The sequence below is a fragment of the Oryctolagus cuniculus genome, chromosome 1 (genome assembly GCF_051225735.1).
Source record: "Oryctolagus cuniculus isolate XC-2025 breed Fujian yellow rabbit chromosome 1, ASM5122573v1, whole genome shotgun sequence".
In the NCBI taxonomy this organism is placed as follows: Eukaryota; Metazoa; Chordata; class Mammalia; order Lagomorpha; family Leporidae; genus Oryctolagus; species Oryctolagus cuniculus.
The window spans coordinates 30,506,757-30,526,138 of NC_142867.1; the positions used below are offsets into that span (position 1 = coordinate 30,506,757).

Below are 19,382 nucleotides of genomic sequence, written 5' to 3' on the forward strand. Positions count from 1 at the left end.
ACAAATTATACAAATTGATTGTCAAGGAAAAAAAAATCTTATTCATGTCCTACCTGAAGAAAATCAACAATTAATAGCAGAAACAGCAGCTGACATCATAGCTACTTCATGTGTTTCAACTCAGATAATTCTGAGTGAAGACTTAAAGTAGAACGAACTTTATGCTCAACAGTTGCTAAAACTGCTGCACCAGATCATCTGCAGACAAGCAGAGCTTTCAATGGAAATTTTTCATAAGTGGATCAAGATCCTGAAGCATTTCTTCAATGAATTGTGAAAGAACATGAAACATGGCTTTACTTGTAAGATCCTAAAGACAAAGCACAATCAAAGCAGTGGCTACTAAGTGATGGAAGTGGTCCAGTTAAAACAGAAGCAGACTGCTCAAGAGCAAAAGGCATAACAGCAGGTTTGAGGTCATGACTTTCTGGAGTATGAAAGAACAATAAAACCTGCTTATTTTGAGAGTGTTTGGAGTAAGCTTTAGCAAAAAATATACATGGGAAAGCTTCACCAAGATGTCTTTCCCAACCATGACAATGCTGTTATTCACTCCTTACATCAACCAGTGACAGTTTTCAAGAGTTTCCGTGGGAAATCATTAGGCATCTACCTTACAAACCAAATTTAGCCACTTCTGACTTCCTTTTGTATCTTATCTTAAAAAAAATCTCTTCTTCAGTTAATAATGCAAAAGAACACACTGACATTGTTATGTTCTAAGAACCCTCAGTGGATGGACTAAATGGCTGATATCACATAGAAATGTTTTGATCTTGATAGGGCTTATGTTGAGAAGAAAAGTTTATAGTTTTAATTTTTACCTTTTTTTGACAGGCAGAGTGGACGGTGAGAGAGAGAGAGAAAGGTCTTCCTTTTTCTGTTGGTTCACCCCTCAATGGCCGCTGCGGCCGGTGCGCCGCGGCCGGCGCACCGCACTGATCCAAAGCCAGGAGCCAGGTGCTTCCCCTGGTCTCCCATGCGGGTACAGGGCCCAAGCACTTGGGCCATCCTCCACTACACTCCCGGGCCATAGCAGAGAGCTGAACTGGAAGAGGGGCAACTGGGACAGAATCCGGCGCCCCAACAGGGACTAGAACCCGGTGTGCTGGCGCTGCAGGCAGAGGATTGGCCTATTGAGCTGCGGCACTGGCCTAATTTTTACTTTTTAATTCCATTTTCCATAAACTTTGTGAAGTTTTCTAGTATGTAATTTAATCCATTTCCATCATCATTCGTTTTAAATCATGCATCAGCCCTTGGGAGGACACTGGGAGCCCTTTTATGTCCTGCTGACATGACCACACTAGGTTTTGAAAGATTCTTTTATTCTTTTTTCCGTAAGACATTTCAAATTCTTCATGCTCATTTTCTGCCACAGATCTGGGTCAGTCATTTCTCCAAGGAACTCTGAACCTGGCACCATAATCTAACCACCCTATTGGACTGTTATTGTTTTTAGGTGATTTTTGTGTGTGTGTGTTTTAGATAGTTAGGAAATAAGTATTTTGGAAAAAAGAAATCAATGAGTTTTCCTGATACTCAATTTCAAATTAATATTACAAGTTTACTTATTTAATTTCTTTGATTTTATATCTGTATTTTTCTCTCATTCTCTTTTCTCTATTATTATTTCCTATTATGATTAATTTATTTGCTTTTTCTTATGACATAACTCTGTGAAATAACAAAAGCACTATTAGGACTAACAATAAGGCCACTGAATGATGACTGTTGACCTTAGAATCCAACACCCACTGCATCTGGACAATCAAAATGCTGTTTATGTGTGGTGTTAGGACACCTAATCAGGATTCATATAGGCTTGTTATTTTCATTTTTTTTTGTATTAGGGTACATTTAAAAAGTTATATAAAAAAGAATTAAAAGATAGTACACATTGTCTATGCAAACTTCTGAAGTGATCATATATTTGAATGTATAAGCAAACACACACACATACACACAGACATTTATCTTTATTCTTGTTATACACAAGATAGCATACTAAAGACAATACAAACTATCTTGCTTTTTTCCCTTAACAATCTATGCTAGAGATCACTGCATGTCAGTTTAAAGCCATTTTATGTTTTGTTTTTACACATGCATATACCTGCATTGTCATTGTGTGGATTACCATGGTTTATGAGCATTTGAATTATTTCCAGCTTGTTCCTGTCATGAACAATACTACTATGAATACCTTTAGACATGTACCATATAATATTTTTACAGTGTATTTTTAGGTACATTTCTAGAAGAAGGATTGCTGGGTCAAAAGGAGGTGTTTATGTCATTTTCCAAACTTTAAATTTGGCACTCCACCACTGTATGAGAGTATTGTTCTCCCAAAGCCTTGCGCGTGCACACACACACACACACAGAGTAATGTACTATCTGGTAGTTCATTTCCCATATGCCTACTATAGCCAGAGCTGAGCCAAGACAGTGGTGGGAGCCAGAAACTCAATCTGGGTCTCCCAGGTGGTTGGCAGGGACCCAAGTATATGAACCATTACCTGCTGCCTCTCAGGGTAACTGTTATCAGGAAAAAATTCAGAAACAGAACTGGGACTTGAACCTAGGTGCTCTAATAAGGGATATGGGATTGCAAGTGGCATCTTAACTGCTGTACCAAATGCCCATCCCAGAATGTGTCATTTTGAGTTTTGCTAATCTTATAGGTGGGAAAGGGGGATCTTGGCATAGTTTGTGTTTCTGTCACTGTTGTAGATGACAGTCATGTCTCTGCTAGGGGCATTGGTACAAGGAAAATCCAGGTGCAGACATTGGACCAAAGGCAGGTTGTCAGTGGTACCTCCAGTCACCAGGGCCCTCACTGGTCAATATTCTTTCCCATAGTCTAGGGTGTGTAGATCTTCAGTTGGTTCCTTGGCCCCTCTGGCAATTCTTGAAGCCTCCTGGTACCTTTGTAACACAGCCTTGTTTATCCTAATCAGCAGCTTGGATTTCGTGGCTTGTACCTAGGAACCCTGTTGTGACTGTGCCAGGAGATGGAGTTGGTAAAGCCATTGAGTCCATGCTCTGAGTCCATGTGCTTCCTCGGTGACATGGCAGATGGAGAATTAATTGAGGGTGTGGATTGGCACATGAGTGAAGATGGCCCTTGCAATCTACAAAGACCCCACCAGGATGCCAGATGAAGTTTTGCCAACTACTGGAAGTTGACAGAGTCACATTAGCAGCCAACATTCTCAAGCAGAAGAAGGCACAGGAAGAGCGGAAGCAAAGTCAGGGTGGTATAGAGAGTCTCCCCTGCAGAAGCCACACATATGTGTCCTGCAGGCCAACCAAAACCGAACTTCAGCTGAAAGCAAGGAAGCATGCCATCAGCTCAGAGGAACACTGGTGATCTCAGGCAGCTCAGAAACTTGTATCATTCATTCATTCCTTCATTTCTATAGGCACTGAGCACTGATTGTGCCAACCACCATATTAGGTGCTGAGGATATAATATTAAACAAGATGCAGGCCCTGACTTGAGTCCATCATAAGAAAACAGGAAATAGACATATGAAATGGATCACAATCTATGCAATGGTAGGAATAGCAAGTGAAGTATGGGAAAATGGAATGAAAATACTGAGGTTTTTTTTTTTTTTTTTAAGATTTACTTGAAAGAGAAGGAGAGGCAGAGAGAGAGAACCTTCCATCTGCTAGTTCACGCTACAATGGCCAGGGCTGGACAATGCCAAAGCCAGGAGCCAAGAGCTTCATCCAGGTCTCCCACATGGGTACAGGGGCCCAAGTACTTGGGACATCTTCTGCTGCTTTCCCAGGCTCATTAGCAGGGAGTTGGGTCTGAAGCAGAGTAGCTGGGACTGGTGCCCATATGGGATGCTGGCACTACAGAGGATGGCTTTGCCTGCTACACCACAGCAATCGCTTGGATACTGAGAGTTTATATTTGGGGAGTACTCATTGTGTGTGAGGCATTTGGCATTTGTTAATATTTTAAAGCAGTCCTATTAGATAAGTATAATTTTTCATCCCAATTTGACAGGGCTTGGAGGTGCAGAGAACTCAACACGTGTGTTCCAGGACACACAGCTGAACAATGGCAGAGCCAAAACTTATCTATCCATTTTGATCCATGAGATTAAGTTTTTCTACCTTTTCTCATTGTCCTCTGCCCCCTAAGGAGACCTTGTTTTCAGACTGGTCCATGCCCAAGTATGGCCTAGCTCCCTCTGTAGTGGCTGCTGTTGGCACCTTCCAGGGGGAGCCGAGTGTGAGGCACCAGGGTTGCTTCCAATGGTATCCTTTGATTATGGAAGTATACGACACGGAAGAATAGTTAATTCCCCAGGAAGATATTTGCTCTGTCTTATTAAAGTAGGAAGTGAGTGAGTTACAGAAGCAGAATGTTCCGTGTGGAGTCTAAGCCCAGCTTTTCTAAAGTGCCCTGGAATGGGGTGGGCATTTCACAGCACAGCTTCAACCACTGCCTGCGATGCTCACATCCCGTACCAGAGTGCCTGGGTTGAGTTCTGCCTGCCCTGCGTGTCATCTAGCTTCCTGCTGATGTGCATCCTGGGAGAAGCTCAAGTACTTGGTCCCTGCCACCCACTTGGGAGACTCAGGTGGAGTTCCTGGCTCCTGCCTTCAGTCTGGCACAGCCTTGGTTTGTTGCAGGCATTTGGGAAATGAAACAGAGGATGGAATCTCTATCGCTCCCTTTCTCTCTTCCTCTCTCTCTCTCTGTCTCTGTCTCTGTCTCTGTCTTCCTCTGTCTCTATCTCTCTGCCTGTCAAATAAAATGAAAAGAAATAAAAAACTTACACTTAGAAGAGATATTATCTATTAAGTTAATGAGTTACAAAAATGGAATGTACAATCTATAGTATTGTATAAGCCTAACTTAAAAAAAAAACTGCAGAGAAAAAGTGTTAACAATAAAATTCTTTGGGTGACAGGATTTTAGGTGTTCTTGTTTAATTGTATTTGCTTATCAGAACCTGCAGAATGTGCAGAATCAGCCTTACACCTCTCTGCTTGGGAATGTTTCAGGTTGCACCATCTTTGAAAACTGCAAGAGCTGCCGGAATGGCTCGTGGGGGGGCACCCTGGACGACTTCTACGTGAAGGGCTTCTACTGTGCGGAGTGCCACGCGGGCTGGTACGGGGGCGACTGCATGCGTAAGTAGACCCTGCACTAGCGCCAACTCTAGAGCACTCTGCTTTAAAGTCTCAGCACACAGCGAACTCGGGCTTAATCTCCTTGGAATCCAAGTTGTGTGCACAGCTTGTGGCCCGAGGGCTTTCGAGGTACGACTAAAAAACACAGAAGGGTTTCCATCTGCTGGGTGTGGAGTGCGGACATCTGTTTGGAATGGTTGGCCACCAGGGGTTTGTATTTGTGTCTATGCCTCCATCTCCTCTTTCTCCTAAATGAAGCCAAGACATTCTGCACACAGCATGCCTTGTGTTCCTTGTGGAACCAACTGCATGGTAGCACTCATACATGTTGTCTATAGGGTGTTTCGCTTATGAATTTCTGTTGGAACATTTCAGAAATCCTCAGTTAAATTCCTAGAACCCACAGCATATCTCCCGCAGGCCATTTGTCCTAGGAAAGGGATTTTTCTTTCTGGGATCCACTTGATCTCAAAGAATTACTTAGCCTTTATTAGGACTCCCCTGTGAGTTTCAATGATTCTTTGAAAATGGAGTGGAAATCTAGCTTCTCCCTTGGTTTACAGTCCCCCACTGCTATGCTTTGACAGGGGAGTCTCCCCAGGGGAGTCTGTATCTGCGGCAATGTGCAGATTGCTATTATCTCCTTAAGCTTATTTTTTATGCTTCTTACCTGAATCAGATGCAGTGAGGATGGTATTATGGGCAGAGCAGTTTCGCTCATTCCAAGTTTGCAGAGACAGAGATGGAGTGCTTTGCTGTTCTTTGCCTAATCCAACCTGGAACCATATGTCACAGGTTTCAAGACTGTCAGGCAAAAGATGGGGTATAAGATCTGCTGCTGAGGACCTCAACTCTGCCCAGGGACAAGGGGCTTGCTGGCCAGGCAAGGTAGACCCTGGGAATTAAGCAATCCAGAATAGTGATAATTTTTAAATGGCTGCTCTTGGTTGCAGATTTCAAACTTCTGTGTTAGGTGTCTTCTCTAACTGTAATGTGGTACTTGACAGAGTATGTTCCTGGTAGTTTCACTGCAAGATTTCATCCTGTTCTTCCTTTGACAGCCATCCTATGAAGACGGTGTAGCATAGCCATCAGAGCACAGGCTCTTGGATGGCACAGGCAGAGTTTCTGTCACCACGCTTTGACGCTGGACAAGTCATCCAAACTTGCTGCTATCACTATTCTCTTTTTGTAGAAATGCTAAATAATGCTACTCACCTCACAGGGCTGATGTGTGGATTGAATGAGATAATGCATTGAAGCACTTGGCAATAGTCAAAGCTCAATTGAGGCAGTAAATATATCACTGCTATTTTATATGCCCCTTAATGGTTGAGTTGGTAGGTAGTCCAGAGATAAATCCACTTTCAATAAGAGGTTAAGAAAGACACAGACTTATAGGGCATAGCCTTAGATTTTGTGTTGGCCTTTGGATGCTATAAGATGGCTTTGGGGTATTCCCTTGCTTTGGGACATATGGAAAGGTGTTCCTTCTCTGTGTGCATGAATGGCAAGGGGAATGGGAAAAGGTTAGAGGGGCAGACGGGGGTCCAGCGATGTCTTGTAGGTGGGTAAGTTAGGTAAAAAAGTTAGATGTTATTCTAAGTGCAGTTGTACACCATGGAAGACTTGTGGTCTGGGCTACGAACCAGGTACTCTGAGAATACAGGGAGCCAGCCTTAGGGAAAGTTTCAGAAAAGAGGTGATTATTGAGATATGCCTTTGTTCAGATGTGGCCAAAACAGGTCGCTACTCCTAGGAGAGAAAACAGAAGGGGCAGCATGTGCAAATGCAAAGTGTGTTCAGTGATGTATGTGACAGGAAGCATCATCAGAGCGACATGATGGTATTGTGAGTGATAGTAAGTGGTGAGCCTGGGCAAGCAGGGAAGATCAGACTGTGAAAGGCATGGTGTGCAGGACTCAGGCTCGGGCTTTACTCTGAGGGTGATAGATGATGGGCGTTCAACAGATCCATTAGTGGAGTGATCCTTGACAGATAATTCTAACAGTGTGGAGAATACACTAGAGTGAAGTCAAGACCATAGCCAAAGAGAGCAGTTAGGAATGCCAAGGATGGAAGAGGGACAAGATGTGAGAGAAGTGTAAAGGAGGGACTGATAGGACTCAGTGGCATGCTCAAGACGGGGATGAGAAGCTTTTCAAGTTCCTAGTGTGGGCAACTCCGTAGAAGCTCTTGTTGTTAAGTGAATGAGACAGAAGAAGTTTTGTATGTGAAGTCGCTTCCTTTTGAGACATGTTAGAATTTGAGCATCCATGAGAGACCCTGTAGCCATTTGGAAACAGGTGTTTGCAATGCAGTAGAACCTTGGAAGCATGGGACATACATTCAGGTGTGAGCTTCAGTCCCTTGGGGAGATGAGCAGAGAGCCAGGGGTGGAGGAAACAGCAAAAACATAAAAGGAAAACAAAAGAAAATCTGGAAAGAGATGAGAAAAGACCAGGCAGAGAGATAGGAAAATAAAGAAGAGGAGTAGGGTTTTGGAAGCTAGGAAATAATGGTTTGACGGTAAAGCAGAGGTCAAGTGGGACAAGCGTAGTAAAGAGGTCTCTGTATCTGACAGCTAGCAGTGGCAGTTCCATGCATCTGCAGAAGGGCAGATAGGGGCAAAGAGTAGTTTTAAACAAACTTGATCAACCATGGTTGAAAAAAGGGGACAGCTGCTTAGAATAAATAGGATTAAGTCAAAATAAGTGATTATTATGGGAAATACTTCAGTAGGTGCTTTGGTTTGGATATGCTTTCTGTGTGTCCTCCAGGGGTTCATGTTGGAAACTTGGTCCCCAGGGTGATAGTATTGGAGGTTGTGGAACCTTTAGGGGGCAGGGTTTAGTGGGAAGTTGTGAAGTTATTGAGGTGCTGCTCTTGAACAGAACTGATGGAGCTCTCGGGGGATCTGGATCGTTCACATGAGAGGGCTTTTATAAAAGAGCCAGACTGACTCCCTCTGACATGTCTGTCTCTCTGCCTTCTACCTCTTGTGTGTGGTCACACCATTCACCATGAGGCCGAGTGGAGGCCAGTGTTGTGCCCTTGAACCTCCTGAACTGTGGGCTCAGTTTACCCCTTCTCTTTACTTCTCTGGAAGTACCCACTTCAGGCTTGTCCTTATAGTAACATACGGAAATGACATAGATGCATTTGTAAACTGATGCCAGGAAAGTGTCAGGAGAAGGAGCGAGTGGAGCTAAGGAGGTGAGAATAATTGAAGTCAAGACAGATTTTGTTCCAGAACAAAAGTGAGCATTAAAGGAGAGGGAGTTATCTGTTTCTCCGCTACGCTGATATGGGGGAAAGAATTTTTACTGCTAACACAGAGCAAGTTGCTAATTATTATATGATTGGAACTGTGCTAAGCACACTTTGTTTATTGCACACCTTATGTGCAGTATCTTATTTTGTCTATACAATTAATCTCATCAAGTCTGTACTCCCATTTTGTAGATGGTGAAAAAGCAGCTTGCCCAAAGTCAAACACGTAGGGATCAAGCCCAGGGAAGCAGTCTGTGTGATTCCAGACTGCTTGTTCTTATTCTTAACCACAGTACTATCCTGCCTCCCACTGGTGAACTCTCCCCTGTTAGCTGTTTTCTCTGGGAGGTAGGATGTAAAATCTGTTCTGAGTGTAGAGAAGAAGGGAGGGTGGGGTTTGGGATGACCACATGAGCATCAAGGAAAGGGACCAGTTAGGGATCAGCTAAAACATGCCCGGGCAAGAGGGAGGAGCCGCGGAGCTGGAGCAGCTGTGTAGGTGATGCAATCAGAACAGGTGGACAATGCCGGCTAGTAGCATAGTGGCAGAGGAGCAGAACACCAGCTGTTTGGCTGTCCATGAGTTGTCTAACACCCGAGTGACTGGAGATCCGGGTTGGGAAGGTAATGATTCCAGAAACAGCCTGGTAGAGACAATGGGGTTAGGGGGTCTTTGTTAGGTGGGAAAGCAGGCTCAGTGCTCATAAAGTAATGAACATGTAGATGGAAAGAGTATTGTGTTCAGAGAATTGAATCTCTAAGTTGAAGCTTTCAGAGGTGGTGGTGATAATATATTCATATACATTAGTCGGTGTTAAAAGAACAAATGTTTATTTTTTCTCTATCTTGAGTGTGTGAGCTGGCAGGGATTGCACTGTTTTCAACCTGTGTGGTGTAAGTTGAACTCCAGGCTGCAGATCAGGCAGAAAGAGCAGTAGCCACTTGGGGCGTGTTCTTCTCAGGTGGGCTATAGGAGAATAAGAGGCCAAGCCAAACACACAGCCCCTTTGCTCACATCATGTTCACTCACATGCCTGTGGCCACACGTGGCGATGCCCCAGACCATTGAAGTAGGCAGGCAGACTCCATCCCAATGGGAAGAGAGGCAAGCCTCCCTAACAGTGCTCCTGTTACTCCATATGAGTAAGTGGGTTGGTTTAGGGGACAAGAGAGAAGAAAAAAAGGACATTTGCATGCAGAAGTTCAACAAAGCAGATAACAAGACAGAAGAATAGTAGCTGCCCAAAGATATCCTGTACACCTGCCTTTCCAAATGTCCCCTATTGGATGAGTCTTGGGTTGAGCAGCAGTGGAGGAATTGGCTGTGTTAGGAGTTTAATGTAGCTGGGTCAATGCTGGTGTCCATCTATAGGATTAAGGTCCTCCAGGACAGCAGAGCTGGCCTAGGGCAAGCAGTCATCCTCGCTAGGAAGCAGAGCAGAGAGTTCATACATTTTTCATGAATCTGTTTATCTGAATAGATGCTCCCGGGCACTAGACATACAGTGATAAGCAAGACAGATGTGATCCTTGGCATCTGGAAGCTTGCAGTTTAGAGAAGAGAGACTCGCTGAAAATGTAATAACAATTTAGAATGTGGTCAATACTAAGAAGTGAATAGATGGTCAGAATGCTCCCTGATTCCTTGTTGAGCCAGCTGTGCTTGGTCTGAAAGCCTTGTTCCACACGGTGAAGGTTACCACAGCCACGTGTGTTAACAGAACATGTCTAACAGAGCCCTGGGCTTGTCACCAGGGAGCACGATGAGCCCTCCATGAGCTGCATTTCTTCTATGGAAATAAGACTTGATTGTAAGCAGGTGTCAATGTGCTACTATTTGATTCTTACTACCTCCACATCATATTGGCATTAAACCATGGAGGGAATTCATAGGAGGAAGACATTAATTTTGCAGTCTGTAGTGTGCCTGCCTGTGCCTGGGCTCTACCCTGCCTGCCTGTGTTAATGGGAGCTGAACACCGCGGCCTGTGGATGGCTGGGCGCAGTGCTGGAGCCCAGTGACAGTGCAAGCATTTGCCCAGAAGATGGCGCCCACGCAATCCTTTCAGATGGTAGAAGAAGGGGTTCCTGGTGTGTGTCATATAGAATCTTAGAAAGAAGGACAGGCAAGTAACAGGGGAGATCATAACAGTTTTATCTTCGGATTCTAGAGTCTTCAGCACTGAACAGTTGCAGTGGCACCTTAGTTTGCTCACCGCTCTGGACAATGTTTGTGATAATATCAACTTAGCCTATGACAGTTTTAAAAAACAGTCATGATGGGATCAGTCCAGTCATCACCATCGGGGGATTGTGTTCTCTGGGAGACCCCAGAAAGGACCTGTGGGCTGTTGAACCCAGGAGAGGATTGGATTATATCTCCCTGCCCAGGAACGTTTGCTCAGTAGTCTCAAAAGACACAGGCGTGGGCAAGGAACTGATTCTCTCATCCTTTTCCCAGCTGTTAATTCTGATAAGTTTCAAATCCACAGAGTGGTAAAATGATGACATAGACACATACCCTTGCTTGGATTCACCAATGATTGTCATTTTGCCACATGTGGCTTTCTGTTTTCTGCACTATGGACGTATGGATTTAAAATTTTTTCCTGTATTTCATAATGTTCTTGTTTTCCTGTACCAGATTTTCCCTGGGAACACCGGTCAAGCTGGCTTCACCAGGCCATTCTTGCTTGTACTTCCTTGATTTCTTGCTTCCCAGAAAGATTTGAAGTTCACCCTGATTTTCTTTTCTTTTTTTTTTTAAGATTTATTTTATTTATTTGAGATGCATAGTTACAGACAGAGAGAAGGGGAGGCAAGAGGTCTTCCATCCACTGGTTCATTCTCTAAATGGCTGCAATGGCTGGAGCTGAGCCAATCTGAAGCCAGGAGGCAGGATCTTCCTCTGGGCCTCCCACATGGGTGCAGGGGCCCAAGCACTTGGGTGGTCCTCCACTGCTTTCCCAGGCCACAGCAGAGAGCTGGGTTGGAAGTGTAGCAGCCAGGACTTGAACCCGTGCCTATATGGGATGCTGGCACTGCAGGCGATGGCTTTACCTGCTACACCACAGCGCCGGCCCCAATTTTTTATCATTGTTGAAATATACAAAGCTTTGCGCAATTGATTCGTGTTGTACCCTCCTGGGAAACGGTGGAATTGCTGGGGGTGAAATCACTGATAACTGTTTCATTTTGCTCCAGTCACTTGTGTTCTGACACTTCTAGGGAAAGAACAATGCCCAGATAGGTACAGACTGGACATGACATTATGTGGTGATTAGCAACCTGGGCTTGGACCCAGTAGGACTAGATTTGCATGTCCTTCCATGAAGTTGGATAAGGCTACTCAATCTTTGGAAGTCTCAGTTCCCTCATTTACAAAATGAGGATAATAACCATAGCCCCATGGGACAGGTGTTTGGCACTGCAGTTAAGATACGGCTTGGGCTACCCACACCTGAGTCCATAGGTTTGAGTCCCCATTCTGCTTCCAACTCCAGCTTCCTGCTAATGTATACCCTGTGGCAACAGATGATGGCTCAAGTACTTGGGTCCCTGACACCCCTGAAGGAGATCTGGATTGAGTTCTAGCTTTGACCTGCCAGTCCTGACTGTTGCAGGCATTTGGGGACTCAACCAGAAAGATCTCTCTCTCTCTCTCTCTCTCTCTCTCTCTCTCCCCCCCCTCCCCCCTCCTCCCCTCCCCCTCCCCCTCCCTCTTTCCCTCTCTCTCTCCCTCTCTCCCTCTCTCCCTTCCTCCCTCCTACCTTCCCTCCCTCCCTCCCTCTGTGTGTATCTCTGTGTGTGTGTCTGTCTCTATCTATCTCTATCTTACTGTCTCTCTTGCCCTGCCTTTAAAAAAATAAATTACAAATGAATTTTAAAAAAGTAATGGTGACCCTTCAGAGGGTTTTCTGAGGGTTAAATGAAGTATGGTAAAAAAATCCCTTAATGGGGTCTGGCACTTAGTAAGGGCTTAATAAATGGTGCATGTTGTTCTTGGTACCAAACCAGAGCCATGAAATGAACTCTTGTTTGTTTGCTTATTGTGTTTTGATGTGGGGGGAGAAGGGAAGAAGCCAATCTAGGGCCAGAAAGGAATGATAATAAAAAAATAATTTGTCAAGGGGACAAAGAATATTTGCCGACACGAGGAGGTAGTTTTGCCAGGATAAGTATTGCACAGAAGATATATTTTACATTTTATGTCTGAAAAGCCCTTTGACTAAAGTGAATTCATGTTTGAGACTTTGTAGAGGATTTTATATTGTCAAAGAAGTCATCAATTGTAGCCCAGTTTCTGGACAGGGTCTAGAAGGACTTGAAAGCCCCCCCCCCCCCCCACTGAAACGTTAAGAAATCGCTCTGTAGACCAGGGCAAGTCCAGTTTTCGTTAAGACCACCAAATGTCTGTGAACACAAAATCTAAGACCATATGCTAGAGGGAAGAGTTCTTCCTGGGTGCTGGGGCATCAGGGATTCAGGATGCTTCTTACCCAGGCGAGCTGTTGACGTTGGGAACAGGGCAGGTGAAGGAAGGGGCCTATGGAGAAGAAAGAGCAGACCAGGTTTGGGATGACCCTGTGGGCCGACCTGTGGAACTGAAGTCTAGAAAATTTCCAAAGCAAAGACAATCCCTGCCACCAAGTATTTGATTAAATGGGATTTTGCTAAGAAAGTAAGGGTGGGGTTGGGGCATGAGGACAAAGTAGAAGACCTTGGGACTGCATAGTCTTACAGGTCTTGCTGTCTTACAGACTCACAGTCTGCTGGTCTTGTAGCCATAGCTGTGCAGGACATAGGGGAAGGAGGAGCTGAAAAGCAAAAAGAAACTTCCTCAAGTTCTGGTGTCTGAACGTTAAGGCATTTCTGGTGGGTGTACAGCCTCTGTCCTGTTCTAAGCCAGCTTAACTACTCATTGGGTCAAATTGCTGAGTTCTTCTTTCTGTCTACCTAATAAAGAAAAGGACAATCCCAAACAAAGGAAATAATGTATTTCCTGTCATGAAGAAGCAAGAGTAATGACCTATAGAGAGTAATGACCCATAGTCAAGAGAATAATCAGCCAAAAGAACTAGACCATCAGTGACAAAATACCAGAGTGTTCAGACAAGAATTTTGAATGATTTTAAAATAAATACATGAAAGGATATAGAAGATAACATTAATACAATGGGTAAAGATATGAGACATGTCAGGAGAAATTTGGAAAGCACTAGAGCCAAGGGGAAATCCTAGAACTGAAAAATAAAACACCCGAAATTAAAGTGACTTGATCAGCCCTTGTCCTGACTGTTGATATACAACTTAATACTTTATCCCTTTTAGTATTTTTTTTGTTCTACTTAATAATATTGGTTGGACTCTGTAATTAACACACAATTATTCTTAGGTGTTTAAATTTAACTGAAAAGTGATCTCTGTTAAATATAAGAGTGGGAATAAGAGAGGGAGGAGATGTACAATTTGGGACATGCTCAATCTGACTTGCCCCAAATGATAGAGTTAGAAGCATGCCAGCGGATTCCAATTCAATCCCATCAAGGTGGCATGTACCAATGCCATCTCACTAGTCCAAGTGATCAATTTCAATTCACAATTGATCATACTGAGAGGTCTAAGAGTCAAAGAGATCTCATAAACAAGACTAGTGTCTGCTAATACTAACTGATAGAATTAAAAAGGGAGAGAACGATCCAACATGGGAAGTGGGATACACAGCAGACTGATAGAATGGCGGATGTCCTAAACAGCACTCTGGCCTCAGAATCAGCCCTTAAGGTATTCACATCTGGCTGAAGAGCCCATGATCAGGCGTGGAAAGCCAAGACACTCTGGCAAAACAAACAAACAAACAAACAAATAAAAAACCCTAAATGAAAGATCTCTGAGTGAGATCCCAGTGGAAAGAACGGGCCATCAAAGAAGGAGGTACCTTTCTCTAAAGGGAGGAGAGAACTTCCACTTTGACTATGACCTTGTCTAAATAAGATCAAAGTCAGCAAACTCAAAAGGCTTCCATAGCCTTGGCAACTCATGACAAGAGCCTAAGGAGATTACTGACGCCACAAACAAGAGTGTCAAATTGTTAAGTCAACAACAGGAGTCACTGTGCACTTATTCTTCATGTAGGATCTCTGTCCTTAATGTGTTGTACAATGTGAATTAATGCTATAACTAGTACTCAAACAGTATTTTTCACTTTATGTTTCTGTGTGGGAGCAAACTGTTGAAATCTTTACTTAATATATACTAAATTGATCTTCTGTATATAAAGATAATTGAAAAATGAATCTTGATGCAAATAGAATGGGAGAGGGAGCGGGAGATGGGAGGGTTGTGGGTGGAATGGAAATTATGGCGGGGAAAATGCCATTGTAATCCATGAGCTGCACTTTGGAAATTTATATTTATTAAATAAAAGTTAAAAAAATGAGGAACCCCCCAAAAATAAAATTAATTGGAAGAAATTGAGAGCTTATTGCTCACAAGAGAAGAAAACTAAGCCAGAGGAGAAGAAATCAAGCTGACTGAGGCACAGAGACTGACAGTGGGCAGCAATTTGAATGCTTTGTGTCATGCTAGCCCAGTTCCTGACTTCTGATAGTAGAGCAATCCTTGCACTTTTTGGTGAAGACCCTGGCAAGTGTAAAGCGAAAATTGCTGTGGCAAAGTGGTACACACTCTTCCTGCTGGACAACTGTTTGAACCGAGTGGACAGGGCATTTGATGTGGCGGGAGTTTAAATGGTTTGCTAGGGCAGGGCGATGTTTAATTACTTACCACGGTCTTTCATTCAGTTAACAATTAGGTGAGCAGCAACTCACTGCATGCAAAGGTGTGAATAAGACAGTGTCCATTCTCTCATATACGGAGTCATGAGGGAGTCACTATAAAGTTCCCAACTGATTGAAGTTTAGGCCAAATCACAAGGGGAGCTGTGGAGTCACTCCTGGATTCAAACCCAGCCCAGATTCAAGAAAAACAACCATACTTGTTACCATGCATTGAGCATTTTAAAGTACCAGGCATTAAAGGCATTGCATACAATATGTCATTTAATCCTTAAAACAAACAAACAAGAAAAACCCAGGGTCCATAATCGAGTCCAATTATTCTCATTTCCAAATGAAAAGCCCTGATTCAGAAAATACAGTGAACTTGTCTCAGGTCACAGGGCTGGGAATGGGTGAACGGAGACTCGGACCCAAGCTGGCTTCATGGGCTGAGCCCTGCCTCTGGAGGGCTGCCTTTGAAGCAGGAAAGAAAATGCAAATGCCCCTTTCTGTCTGAATGGGCTTTTACAGAAAGTCCTCGTTTTTCCTTCTAAGAGAAAAGATGAAAGGAAAAACAGATGCCAAGCACTTCTCAGAAGTTCCTAGTGTTTCCTTCCTGCCACCCCTTCGCACCCCAGCGCTAGAGACACCTGTGTGAATGTTCAGATGGTCATTGCGATTGGGAGCCTCCCAGCCCTCCTACCAAGATTGCTTTTCTCAACCTTGTGGTGCTGGAGCCTCTCCAGGTACCCTTCCTGCCTTGGCCTCTGGCAATGGGAAAGGCAGCGTGCCTCCAGGGTTTGACAGCGTCGCTGATGGACGCCTGTCCTCACACTCGCATGCACGCACGCACACACGCATACACACACACAGCCCGCTCCCCCTGCTGCCAGACAGCGTTGCGGAGTCTGAGCACATCTTCTGGGCCCTTTGCCCTGCTCTGTTCTTTCAGGCTGGGGACCACCTGCTTGGTTGGCTAGCGGCACTTCCTTGGCAGGGACACCCAGTGTGTTCAGTGTTCTCTCCTGGACAGGGAGGTGTCCTTAGTCAGCCCCCTGCACCCAGGTCCGCCAACTCCCTGAGTCCAGGCAGGGGTGGGGAGGGAGCTGAACCAGTCCCTTGATGTGGGGAGGAATTGGGGGCTCCTTCCTCCTCTTCCTCTTTGCCCAATACCCCTTCCTCCAAGCACATTTCCAAGAAGCAGCCTCTTTGTCTCTGGTTGGTTGGAAATTGGTCTGCATCCTGAGGCCAGCTCGGCTGTTCCCTTCACAGTGAGAAGGGACAATGTTAGGGAGGATCGAGCAGTGCCGTGGGTCCTGGAATCTGGGCTACTTCCGCAGGATGGCCCTGGGCCTGTAGGAACAAGTGGTCCAGCACATCACATGGCCAGAGGCTGGTGCCTGGGAGGCTGCACAGGGGTGCGGAGGAGACTCCAAGCCCTCCAGAGGTTGCATGAAACCCTAGGGTTTGCCAAAGCCCCAGTGCACCGGGCAAAGACACCTGTGTGGTTATGGGCACCAGCTTCTCTTGGGTTTGGGGAGGAGCCCAGGGGCCTGGATGTCTGATTCCAGCTTCCAGGGGGAGGGAGGAAACTGGAAGCAGGCTGGCAGCACATGCTGCTGGTTCTAACTTGGGATTCCCAGCGAGAGCTTTGCTTGAGGGAGCTGGGACTTAACACGTTTCAGGCTGGAAAGCTGCCAGGCCCCGCGGGCTGGGGGCTGTGCGGGAAGACTTCTTTCCTCGTCTCTCACACCCAGCGCTTCACTTCCGCCGCCTCGCAGCAGATGGGCAGATGTGGGCGATGCGAAAGTGCGAGGTGTGCAGGAAGAAGGAACGTGCATTTCCCAAGGCGGCAGTGAGATTGTATGTCTGTCCTTTGGGAGCGGAAAACTCCTGCTGCTTCGTCGCTTCGTCATGGAGTGAGCCAGGAACCTCATCAGACAGCTTAATGGTCTTCCCAAACAAGACCCAGCCTCGGCAGCAGGCAAATCCAAGTTCAAACCCCTGCTCCGCTGGCCGCTTCAGAGAGCCACAGTGAGCACTGATTTTTCTGCTAAGGATCTTCCACACGTAATCTGATTTAAGCCTGACAAGCCGTGTGAATTGGTGGCACTTTGATTCACATTCGGTGCAGGTTTACCCAGGTTCTGAGAGACAGAATCACCTCCCCAGGCTGCATAACCAGTGGAGATCAAGCTGCGTTCCCAGCCAAGGGCTGTGGCGCTCTACAGTTCCTGCTCTGAGCCCCTGTTTTACCAGGAGGACACTGATTTGCAGCCTTCTGGCCTCTGGGTTGTCGGAGCTGGGGAAGTCACTTCGTTTCTCCATCCCTAGTCTTCTGTATCTCGGAAATGTGGAGGTGAATGTTGCTGTACTGGGTTTGTTAGGAGGATTAAAGGAAGTAACATTTGTGAAGGTTTTGGCCGGTGCCTGGCCTTTAAGATCATTGGTCATTGGTTCAATAAATATTTAGCAAGTAGCAGGTCACCACTCTACCAGAGGGAGTAAGTAAATAAAGTAGATAAATGCATTTCTGTTTTTGTCTTTGCATTTTTAAAAATGCATTTTAGAGGCAGACAGAAAACATGAGAGAGAGAGAGACAGACAGACAGACAGACACACGTTTCTATTGTCTGGTTCATCCTCCGATGCCCACAATAGCCAAAGTTGGACCAGGCCAAAGCCAGGAGCTGGAAATTCAATCGGGACCTCCCGCATGGGTGGCAGGAGCCCAACTTCTTGATCCATCACCACTGCCTCCCAGCGTCTGTGTTATTAGGGAGCTGGAGTTGTGTATTGAACCCAGGTACTCCAACATGGGACATGGGTTAGTTAACTGGCCTCTTAACTGCTAGGCCAAGTGCCTGTCTCCAGTTAGCTAACTGTAAATAGTGATGTCTGTGATGAGGAAGGCAAAACTGGGTAATGGTGGTGACTGCAGAACTGGGAGGGCCGACCTAACTGGATGCTCCAGGAAGGCCTCCGAGGAAGGTGCAGTGGAGTTTAATTCCCAAAGGGAGGAGACGCCCTCTAGGGTAAGAGAGCAGCCTGCTCAGGGCCTGCAGTGGGAGCAGAAGGGAGCTGATGATGCGGGGGCAGTGTGAGGGAGCCGGTGAAGATACCCAAGATTGGGCAGGGCTAGGCCTCGGGAGCCAATGAGGCAGTGCCGAGAACGTCCAGGAAGGTGTTTCACCGTGGGCAGCTTGCAGGCGGCTTGGATGAGAGACGAATGCCCTCTGATGGCTTTATTTTGAATAAATAAGTCAACACTGCCTTGGCTGCCCTGAGCTACTCCTTGGCTGCTAATGCACCAGAATGTTGGGGGCAAGGATCCTGCAAGCGGAGGGAGGAGGCCAGGATTCCAGAGGGGTGTGTTGTAGGGGGGGTAGACATAGAGATGAGGAGGCTGGCGCTGGATAAGAGCCCCAAGTGGAAAGCAGCAGGTGCTTCCCCTGGGGCAGCTGTAGTAGAAGTCTTAGTATAAAAGAGACAAGTACCTTGCAGCACAGTAACGAGCCTCAGGGCACACTGCTGGTCAAAAGGAGAGTTTGGGCTCTTTTTTCTGCTAACACTGTACAGTTACGCCCATTGCCACCTTGCCGTGAAGTGGCATCCACTGACACTCATATTTTGTTTGAGTCGTGGGGTTCTGTGCTTTATCACGAATTAGGGAATGAAACTGCCTATCCGGAGTTTATGCCATCCTCTGGGTTTCTGTGTAGAACTGAGGTAAGGTTTCTGCAAATGGGCAGATATAAGCATTTTCATTTTTGTGGGCCCTGTTGTTTCTTGTCATCACTGCACAACCATGCCATTTTTGCACAAAACAGTTCTAGAGAACGCATCAATGATTGGGTGTGGCTGTGTTCCCATCAAACTTTATTTCCAAAAACAGGTGGTAGTACAGTTTTGGGTAATGGATCATAGTTTGCCAGCTCAGGATAGAAAATATCATTTATTAATAATAACTCAAATATATTTTTTCTATAAAATCACTTCAAGGCATTTACCTCAAACTTTTTGTAAAAATAAGATACATCTGCCATATCCATATTTTTATTAATGCTAGAAAGTATGCTATAATTAAGACTATTCAGTCCAGTGATTTTTCAGATCTTGGGGATTCCTTGAAAGTAATTCAGAGCCGGCACCGTGGCTCAACAGGCT

At 45.3% G+C, this 19,382-nt stretch overlaps 1 protein-coding gene across 2 annotated transcripts in view; it reads left to right on the forward strand.

The window, feature by feature from the left end:
* PAMR1 (peptidase domain containing associated with muscle regeneration 1) overlaps positions 1 to 19,382 on the forward strand; it is a 94,419-nt gene that overhangs the window by 36,473 nt on the left and 38,564 nt on the right. For both annotated transcript variants that reach the window (XM_008269766.5, XM_008269767.5), the window contains exon 3: positions 5,035 to 5,163. In XM_008269766.5, coding sequence (XP_008267988.3) covers positions 5,035 to 5,163 — 129 coding nt within the window. The remainder of the gene's footprint in view (positions 1 to 5,034; positions 5,164 to 19,382) is intronic.